Raw genomic sequence first — 10,273 nt, 5'->3', positions numbered from 1 at the left:
CTCGCACCGACGACGGCGACGACGACGACGACGCCGCGCAGCCACGTTTTCACCTTCGCCCAAGCATGTGGAACTGGCCGAGCGCCTGCCTGCAGCTAAAGCACCGTGCCTCTCACGAGGCCACTGAACCCCGTCCGAGCGCCAGGCTGCATTGTGGCCCGCGAGCGCGAGTCAATCAATTTTCCTTCGGCGCGCTCCTTGTCCTTATCAACGTTATCTGCCGGCTTCCCGGCTCATAACTCGAGGCTCGCGCCGACAGTCGGGTAATCGTTCGCGGCGCTCGGCGTGTGCAAATCCACCATTCCCATACGAATAAATCTGCCCGGCATCTGCAATGCCCTCGCGCGTATCATCGGCTCTCGGCTCTTTGGCACGTTCTCACATATTGGAAGTGCTGCTGAATTTCGTTAAATATGCAAGCATTACGAGGCGGAGAAGCAAGCTAGTAATGCTAATCCGGCACTCGATCGATCCACAACCCTTTTCTTCTGCGCGGCCCGATCGAAAGACATTACACGGAGAGCGAGAGCGAGAGAAGAAGCGACCTTGGCCTGTCCCTCCACCTGGTTCAATAAAAGAACCCCCTGCCTCTGCCCCTGCCCCCTGCCCCCCGCCGCCCCTGTCTCGTTTGCGTGCAGCTTCTCCGCCTCTGCAGCCTAGCTACACACACGCGCGCGCGCGCTCACAAACAAACGCACCAATTTATGTAGCGGCCTACTAGTCTTTCTCTATAGGCTAAATCATTCTCCTCGAGAATCCCTGTGACGAATGCCCATTACGCCAATGATCGTATTCGTATTCCTGTTTTTTTTTTCTTCGCGATATCCAATTTTTTTTCTTCGTTCTCTGCTCGGATTAAATAAAGGCCCGAGGGACAATGCCGAGCGCGGCGCATGAATTAAAGGGGCTCCTCGATAGGAAAATGAAATAGGCGTGTTTGATGATGAAAAGTGTGCGCGGAGAGCAGCAAATACGTGACTATATATACGCGTATCGACGAGGCGGAAGAGTCAGTCTCGCCCCCCTCTTTTCTCTCTCGGTTTTTTTTTTTTTTTTTTGAACAAGCTTGCTTCGTTTCAGTAGATCTTCATCCCTCACTCTGCTTCTCCGTGGAGTGCGCGCTCGTAGCTTCGCATATATACATACAGTGTATTTGCCTCGCATGCGTTGGCACGTATATCCAGGAGCGAACGCGCGCGCGCGTTATAGCTGCGTGGAATATGCTAATACTAGCGGAGCGCCACCATTGCCAGATATGTAAATAAGTTAGATTTGAGTTTTGTTGCGACGGCAACTTCGATGGGAACCTATACGCACGGAACGTACACAAACTCTCGACTGAGAGGGAAAAAAGATGGAAAGGGTTCGGAGAAATCGGTGGCTGACTGACGAAAATATCTACATATTATTCGGTGATCGAGCGATCGAGTGATCGAGCGATCGAGCGAGCGAGAGGGAGTAAAAAGCGGCTCGTGTAAGCGTCTTAATAGCCACGAATCACTCGTACGTGATGCAGCTCCATCCAGATTTATTACTTTCTTCGAGCAACCGACCAGGTATTGTGTGAACGGAAGCTACGGATTTTACGATCCAGATCAATACCACCCTCAGATTCTCCGTGTACTTAATCTTACTTCCGGCTGCTTCTTTCACACTTTTTCTTCTCTGCTTTGCCATTCTGGTCTTTTCTAAAATGCTCCTTATTTTTATCTACAAGCTGCTGTACGAATGCGTCCTAATCTGCCTCATCCAAAAATCTACTTTTTTTCATCAAATTTACAACATCTAAAAGTCTTACTGTTTGGAATGTTCGTGAATAAAATAGATGATGAAATGCCGTTGTCGAAAAATTGGCTCGTTATTTAATAACACTTCTTTCTATCGACAGTATTTGATCTCAGCTTTCATTTGGCATCAGTTTAAAAGCTCCTTATTGCTTTTGTTCACAAAAACGCAGTCATTAAAGAAAATCGAGTATTAAATCTATATGATCAACACTTATTGAATTCTCACTATTTTTTGGTATTCCTACTTTTCGCATTCAATGCTATTGGATTTTTACTATTTACATAAGATATATAATTTTCTAATAATTACAATATTAATATTAGTTCGAAATATAAAATTTATATAAAATGTGACATATTATCAATATTTTTATTGATTAAATATTGCAATGCGATAATGCGTTAATAACGTAGTTGCTGTGAAACGCATTGCATATTTGCATATCTTACACCGGAAAGGGCTTATGACTCTAAAACAAACAAATAAATATATTTTGGTAAATATGGCTTATAATAGTAAGATCGACAATTTATTTATAAAAATACGACGCTAGTAGCCATATCGGATTATGTACACAAAATTGACATTAGCTGAGCGAGAGAGAGAGAGAGAGTGCGTTTGTGAACTCATAGTTATACTCCGTATCAAAGTCACGCGTGCATCATCAGCGCTATTCACGTAGGTAGATAAATTAGCATAAGGGTTGTTAACGCGTGAGAACAAACTCGACTTCAAAAGGAAAAAGAGATGCCCCAACAGACGATTTGAAATTCTAAGCCGCAAAACTGAATTTAATGCGGACCACACTGAATCACAATCCTCGAGTGCGCATAATCACTAATTTTACGCACCTTTCAGAAACCATGCTGGATATATTATATATATATATATATATATATGTATAAAATTTCTAACTGCGACACACGGGTTGTCTGCGCATAGACCTTAACTCCATCTATGTGTTGTGAATGAATAAATCCTTGATTAAACATTTGAAATACTCGGAGACCACTGTGCAAGGATCGTTGAATCGATTTGCTAGAGCAAAAGTATCAATTATCAATGCGAGAAATTGAAGCTTGCATAAAATATTACCTTCGTCGACGCACTGGTAAAAGTCCTCCTCGGTGACTCTAGTGATGTTTGGTATTAGTTGCAAAGTAGGTCGAATGCTCGCGATCATTTCTTCTTTGATGATTTTTCCATCGATATCCATCTGCGGTTGGATTAAAAAGTAGTATTTTGAATTATTCCAAATAGAAAAGCGCTCGACAATTTCGTAAGACATTAATTACCAATCCTATTTTATCCCAGACGCATGCCATCACACAATTCCCAGGGGCTTCTATAGGCATCGTAAAACTTCTTCTCGTTTCCTCTAGACAGCGCAGAAAAAAATGATCCTCTCGGCAGCAGCCTTGTCCTTACGGATTATCAACTGACAATCGCAATGAACTTACCAACGAGTAATCCAATTCGAGAGGCGCATTGGTCGATGCTGTCGTTTAAATCCACATCGTCCACTCTTTCGTGACTCGGCGCGCACCTGCCGATTTGCTATACATGGATCACATGATTGCCACTCGTGTTCAATGGAGTGAAGGCCTGTCCGAGTATAGAACGGCGAGATAGTTACCGTGAGAATGGCGAAATAACTCGAAAGAAGTAGCAAAAGCTGCATCGTCTTGGAAAATAGGACGATATGCGACGTGCATGCGAGCGTCGAGCTTGTACCGTTGAATGGCCAATTAAGGCTGTAACGACGCGATATTTATACCTCGGCATGTTTTGCAAATCGTCATACGTGATATATCAGCAGATTGCACTATCCATTGTTGATCAATGATAGGCTGATTCGTCGGTCCGCGCGAGAATGCTATCCTCGGCATGATGCAGCATTTTCAGCGGTCCGTCAATGCCGGCAACGTATCGACATAATGACACGCTCGGCCGAGCTACGACTAATGATATGGCTCTTAATCTCCAATAAATTCGTTAAAGAAGGTCCAATTGGAAAATTGCAAAGCGAAAGGGTGTCTCGAGAACTCGCAACTGATCCGAAATCATTGAAGCGCGACCTTGAGCCTCGACTGTGCGTCCGGAGGAACGGCGGTCATGTGGTAATAATTATAAACAAAGAGAGGCAGGAGGGGCACGGGGAGCGCTCGGCGGAAGTGGCCGGGCAAATAAAGCGTTGCCCACGGGAGATATGGCTGGTATATTCGATCGGCAAGCAAGGTGTATCGATCTGGAGCGGTGCGCGCGCGCGCGTGCAAATGCAAATGAGCGGCGGCGGTCGTGTGCCTGTACGCACTTAGGCCGTTGATGAGGGCGCCGGGCGTAAGGCGGAAGAGTTGCTCGATAGAGATCGGCCGCGCCGCAACGTCTGCCAGGCAGCTAACGAACCCGTTTCGATCCAGTGACCATCAGCCTCGCCGATCGGCCGATTCTCGTTCGATTGCACGTATCGCGAAACACGCGCCGGCGGACCACTCGCGCTCACGCGACAAACTCGCGCCTGGCCGCTGCAGTTATCGATTGCCATTGGCCGCAGCGCTCGGCCAACTGCCAATGCGATATCGTGCATCGGCTCCCCTCGGAGCTTCCGTCGGCCTGATTAATAGTCGGCCGCGCAGCCAGATAATCGAAAGGAAGTGGCCAAATGAACGTGAAAATAAGCCGAGATGCGATCGTCGGCGCGCAGCGACTCGCTGCCGCTGTGGAGCTGCGCTTCAAACTCGCCTCCGCCACGGGAAATTAGCGGCATACTTGCGTTCGATGCGAGCGCGATAATTTCTGTTTTCTCGGCTCGTCACGCCTAGCTTGCGTCGTCGAATGCGCGTCTACGGCCGCACGAAAGGACAGAGAGGCACGCACGGCGCAGACTTTGCGCGACAAGGGAAAAGTGCCAACACAGGAAATTATTAAAACGCCTGGGAGACTTTTATTCCTATGGACAATCAGTGTGACGCTGGCGTTCACACAGTGACGCCCGCCTGGAATGCTCCGATACTTACGCGTATTCGTTGCATCATATCCGACGGGCTTTTTGCTCTTCCCCGCCTGATTTCTGACCAATTCAATTGGTCTTTTTCTTTTTCGTTGTATTATTCGGGCTTTTGGACTCCCCGCGCGCGCACAGCGGAAACCTGATATTCGTCAGCGATGAGTGAATCACTTCCTATTTAATGCCGATGTACGATTGACGCGCCGCGTTCGCAGCACTCTGCCAAGTTTAACGAGCGACTGGTGTGTGCGTGCGTGCGCGCGCGCGCGCGTGGCTGCGTGGCGCTCCTCACTGGAACGAGTCCGCGCTTCGGAAGAAGCCGCGGCGCTGATTAGACGAAAGAGAATCGGCGAATTGGCCGGTGATTAAGGAGCGCGCCAGTTGACGGAACGAAAGAGGCAAAGGAAGCGCGTGAGCGCGTGCGGGCCCGTCTGGGGGATTAAGTACGCAGCTTGCCGAGCGAGTAAGTGAATAAGTGAGCGACCGAGTGCCCCTGAGAGCCGTGCATTGTAATGGCAGCCTGCAGACAGCTGAACCTGCCTAAGCTCGTTCCGCGCGCGCATTACCTGCATTCGGCAATAACCCAATTTTCCGACGCCGAAGCGCAAAGAGGCTACCAGCCCGCGATTACTCCGCGCTCGATCTCAATAGCCGGCAGCAAGAGTGCAAAAGTCCGCTAATACGGCGCTCGAGTGAGGTTTCAGCGAAAAGCAGCCGGCTCGAGCAGATGACAGTGCTATTTCGCTTTTAAAGTTCGACTCGTCTAGTGCGTGCTCTCGTATAGGTTTTTTGCCGCGTCCCGGTAAAAGCTCGAGCGCGGGCACGATATTCCGATCGAGCCGACGACAGTCGAGAGAGAGAGAGAGTCGCTCGCAAAGGAGAGCTTTGAGAGCTTAAAACGCTAGGGTTTGACACATGCACAGAGCGCGGCAAAAGCACAAGCAGGCAGCTGGGGCTCTGTCTCGCGCGTTCTCTCAGTCGTTGTTTCTGTGCGCCGCGCATGCCTCGCAAGTGCAGTCAGTCACAAAGCGAAAGATCAGCGCCAAACGGGCGGCGGGGGTGGGGATCGCAGCCAGTGTATCTGTTCGACTTGTGCCATCGCTGCCGTCATTACTGCATTGTCCGTGTCCCCTAAAGCGTGCACCAAATACACATCGCGACTGCTCTTTTGCGCGCAGGCCCGATTCGACTCGCTGATACGTGTGAACACGCCGCTCCCTCCTCGCCACCTTTTTCCTCTCCTCGCGCCTAACGACGTGGCTCCTTCGGCCGCCTGGCTGTGCCGCCGCTCCCTTCTCACCACGGCGTATAAAATTATCGGTTATGGCCGCGGCCTTTTTCCAAAGTCTGTGAATTTTTCATTAACGAGCCCCACGCGGCCCGCTAGGCGGGACGCGCGCGCAATTTCCTTTCGGCAATCCAATAATAAAACCTGACGACGGCCATTGAGGAGCGTTGGCAGTTCGCGCTCAAGGCCCCGGCGTCCCTCGTTAAGACGGACGCGCGGCCGCGCCGCCGCGCCGCCGCGCCGACCGATCGCAAATTAATTCCGCGCCGCGGCCTGCGTGCGAAGCGCGCGAGAGGCTGCCCTGCCCGCGCCGCGGCTCGGCCCGCACTCCACGTACAATTTGGAGTTATGTAGCGTTTCGTTATCGTTTCCACGAAAATGTGTCTCTGGGCGACAAAGCGAAACGCGACGTCGCTTCCGCCCGTTCATTTATCCTCGCTGCTGCTCGTTCTTTCGGCTCTGAAACAATGGACGTTAATGCCCGCGGGTTGTTGACTCGTGCGCTTCTTTCTGCTTTTCCCCTTTCTGCTCGTTTTTTCTTTCTCGTTTTCTCTTCGGGTTTTTCCTTTTTTTCGTTCGGCTCGCCGCGGAATACACGCGACACGGAGCGCCAAGCGGCCCGTCGTCCGCTCCGAAAATTCGAGCTTGGCCAAGCGACGAGCGTCCGCGCTCTTATCGAGCCGCGACAATGGAGCGCCCGTAGCCTCGGGAGCGCGGCCCGAGGGGCGATCGACACGTGCATCCACGCAGCTGCACCTGTCGCGGGGCTCGGCCGCTGCCAGCGGGAAGCGAGCCTGGGCGACGATGTAGCGGAAGCAGATATCGCTCGAGCGAGTTGGCTCTAGCCGATGCGTGCGGGCACTGGCTGGCGTCGAACCGGCGACAAGGCCAGCGTGCGATAGTCGGCTACTCGGCCGTCCGAGCGCCAATGCCAAGCGCTGGCTTGCCGCCTCTTCGCGACGCGCAGCGATGCGCCAACTTATGGAGCCGCTTTGCGAGAGGTCGCGCGGCTGGCTTGGCGATATTGCGTGCACGTGCGCTGGCTGGCTGGCTGCAGAGGCCGCAGAGGCTGAACGAGCACTTTTCTCTCTCTCTCTCTCTCTCTCTCTCTCTCTCTCGCTCGCTTGGCGCGTCTGTGTGAGAGTGGCTTCGCAATGAAAAAGGGCGGCCAATCGCGCAGCTCGCTGGCGAAACCAATATCGCAATGTTCCGCCGCGAAAAGTTCGCCGGTAATGCCATACAATATCTACTTCAGCTTCCATTACTCCGGCGCTCTCGCGTAATACTCCCCCCCCCCCCACCCACCCCTCCCTGCCCCCTATCTCTCTCGCTCGCCGGCGAGGCAGCAGTCGATAGAGCAGCGAGCCCATATACTTTCTCTCTATCTCGGTCTCTACTCGCTCATTCTCCCGTTTCGCGTTTCGTGAGCACTCTCGCGGCTCTCCGCGGCTCCACGATCTGCGGGCTTTCTCGGGCAGCGCCGAGAGATTGTGTCACTGGCGCAGACAGCTAATGCCCAAATTGAATATTATCTTGTAGATGTGCCAGCTAGAAAAACCGCAGCGAGAGCCCGAAATAAACCGAATAGCGCGAGCGGAGAGCCTCAACCGAATATCAGCTAATAGGATATCGGCTGTGCTATATAAAACGAACCCGTCACCGACACACAAACAGGGAAAAACAACTCGGCTGCGCGCGCTTTCTATTTCGGGTTTTCCAATTACCGATAAAGCCGGGGAGCACGACGCACTAGTCGAGATAACCAGGGCTTATTATTACAAGCCGCGATACTGATTTTTTATCGTGCCGCCTTTCGTTTCTCGCTCGCTGCCAGCGTTCGCGCGGAGATGACAAGGAGAAAAAAGGCGAAAGAGAAGCGGCCCCGCACGCGCGATTATCGCCAGCTTTCAGCGGGACAAGCAAATAAAACGGGAGGGCGAATGATCGGGCAGGGCAGTGGAGAGGAGGCTGGGAAACGATTTAACACGATTGGCCGCTGGGGGTAAAGTGGCCGTCCACGCGCATTGGTTCAATCGGTTCCATTGGCTCGCTCACCTTCCGTCCGTTCGTCCTTGTCTGGCTATAGCTCTCGGCTATCGCTCCGCTCTCTCTCTCTCTTTCTCTCTCTCTCTCGCTCGCTCTCTCGCTCGCTCTCTCGCTCGTTCGCGCGATTGCGCACCACTGGCCTCGATATCGGAGCACTTTGCCCGCGGAAACTCGTTAAAGCGTTCGTTCTTTCTTTCTTTCTTTCTTTCTTTCGTTCGTTCGTTCGTTCGTACGTTCGTTCGTTCGTTCGTTCGTTGGTTCGTTCGTTCGTTCGCTCGCTCGCTCGGTGCTCCAGCTGCGGGCTTGTATACATGTATATATACACACATAGTGAGCCGTTGGCAGCTCACAGCAGTAGCAGTAGCAACAACAGCAGTAGCAGCAGCAGCAGCAGCAGCAGCAGCAACGTCTAGTAAACGACGACTGGGAGCACGGCGATTGAACGACGCCTGGGAAATTGGATGCGTTTGGCTTCGAGCGAACTTTACGAGCGGCCCCGACGTAATGAAGATTTCCAGCGGACCGAGCTATTTTTCTGCCGCTCGCCCCGTCAGTTCATCGTCTTCTCGTTTCCTCGGCTGTTCTTTTTTCATTAGAGCCACGCTCTGGCTGTTCGGCGAGAATCGATCGCGCTCGAGACGAGTCCAGGCGCGCAGGACAAGGTGGCGAGGGCGAGGCGCCAGTGACAACCCGGGCGACGGCGAAATGTGATTGCGGTGGCGCAGTCGGCCGACCGATCATCGCTCGGGCCGTCACCGGGGGCTGATGATTTACAGGCAGGCTATCGCCGTGCTCTCTCTGTCTCTCGACTTTATTGCTCGCTCTGGCGGGCCTCGCTCGCTGGCTACTCAAACAAGATCGCACGGGTAAGCAGACGGCGCTGGAGGTGCGAGAAATAGCTGGGCCGCCATAAACTCTGCCGCGAGAGAGGAAGCGAATCGATGAAGGCAAATAGGGCCGCGAGTTTGAGAAGCGCGCGGCCCGATTGTGCTCTCCGGCGAGCGAGCGAGCGAGCGGGGCCGAGGCAAAAGAGCAAAAGGCTGCTCTTGATAGCGGAGCCGAAGGCGCAGCCAGGCCACGCGAGCTTCGTAGCAGAGGCATTGGAATTGAATATTATGCCGGCTTGAGTAAACAGCGGCGGGCCGAGCGCGAGAGCGACTAGCGAGACGAAGGAACGGCGGCGCCCACCTGCTTCAGCCACTCGCTCTCGCCGACGAAATTGTAATTACAACATCGGTAAGTAAATTATAACACAATGCCAGGCACTGCGCACTGGCCAGCTTTGCTATTCGCAAGATAAACACGCCAAGCGGCAACGCGCTAACGGCTCTCGCTGGCGAAAGAACAATTACGAGCAATCGCTGGCGCAGCTAGAGTTTGTTGTTTAAATGACCGGCCCTTAGCCCCCCCTCCCCCACTCCATCCCTCTTCGCTCTCCGAATCCAGCTTCTCCGCAATTCTTTTCTCCGCTCTCGCTCCCTGAATAAATGCGCGCCGAATGTGAAAATTAATTTCTAATCTGGGCTCGTAAATTTCGCGACGACTTCTTTCCAGTTGCAGTCAGTCGTTGAATATTAAAATGCGCGCGCGCGCGCGCTCGCGCCACGAGCACTATTACGTTTTAATCAGCGGCTCGTCGTTGAAATTGAAAAGTCAAGCCGGAAACCGTTTACGCGCCGCGTACAACTTTCTCAGGAGTAAGCTCGGCGCGCTGCGCCGGCTCCAGATAGGAATCTTTATGGCCGAGTTGTGTTGGCAGATGCGGATAGCAGATATCGCGCGCTCGTATGATGCATGGGGATCGGCAATCGCATCAACACCATGTAGCTGAACGATTGGTATCGAACCCGGCAGTCGTGCATCTGCGGCGCACCTGACGCCCCGTAGCACGGCTCCAGCCTTTTCGGGCCCCCTTTCCTTCCACTTTTTTCGCCGTCGCTCCGAGGTGCCCGCGCGCCCGGCCTAACGTCCGCTCCTTAATGACCATTATTGAAATTTTACTGGCTCTTCATTGGAAAGTAACGTTGGCTTGCGGCCGCGCCGTGCTCGCCGCTCTCGTTAGCGAGGCACCGCGCACTACACCTTGGCGCCGAGGGCCAATCAGTGGCTCGCGCGATAACGCTCTCGGCCACCTCTCGAGCTTT

At 52.8% G+C, this 10,273-nt stretch overlaps 1 protein-coding gene across 2 annotated transcripts; it reads right to left on the bottom strand.

Annotated features, from left to right (window-relative positions):
- Positions 1-1,923: 1,923 nt before the first annotated feature.
- LOC131671197 (uncharacterized) lies at positions 1,924-3,541 on the bottom strand. 2 transcript variants are annotated; one of them, XR_009302519.1, is made up of 6 exons: positions 3,425-3,541; positions 3,249-3,345; positions 3,084-3,166; positions 2,884-3,004; positions 2,640-2,826; positions 1,924-2,257 (listed from the first exon to the last, which is right to left on the bottom strand). XR_009302519.1 is itself a non-coding variant. In XM_058947449.1 (5 exons), the coding sequence occupies exons 1-5, from the start codon at positions 3,467-3,469 to the stop codon at positions 2,744-2,746; spliced, it is 429 nt and encodes a 142-aa protein (XP_058803432.1). In that variant the 5' UTR covers positions 3,470-3,541; the 3' UTR covers positions 2,281-2,743. The 2 variants fall into 2 exon arrangements, 1 of the variants encoding a protein (XP_058803432.1); XM_058947449.1 differs by lacking the exon at positions 1,924-2,257 and having other exon boundaries at positions 2,281-2,826.
- Between the last annotated feature and the right edge of the window lie 6,732 nt (positions 3,542-10,273).

The sequence above is a fragment of the Phymastichus coffea genome, unplaced genomic scaffold (genome assembly GCF_024137745.1).
Source record: "Phymastichus coffea isolate CEN01 unplaced genomic scaffold, Cenicafe_Pcof_1.1 PCOF00120, whole genome shotgun sequence".
Lineage (NCBI taxonomy): Eukaryota > Metazoa > Arthropoda > Insecta > Hymenoptera > Eulophidae > Phymastichus > Phymastichus coffea.
The sequence above is the reverse complement of the archived record's forward strand: the minus strand, read 5'-3'. Positions and strand labels throughout refer to the sequence as shown.

Coding starts and splice junctions, on each gene's coding strand:
- LOC131671197 (XM_058947449.1), bottom strand. CDS start 3,469: ATGCAGCTTTTGCTACTTCTTTCGAGTTATTTCGCCATTCTCACG. Junction 3,167..3,248: donor TCGAATTGGATTACTCGTTG/GTAAGTTCATTG, acceptor TGCGCTGTCTAG/AGGAAACGAGAAGAAGTTTT. Junction 3,005..3,083: donor TCTGGGATAAAATAGGATTG/GTAATTAATGTC, acceptor ATCCAACCGCAG/ATGGATATCGATGGAAAAAT.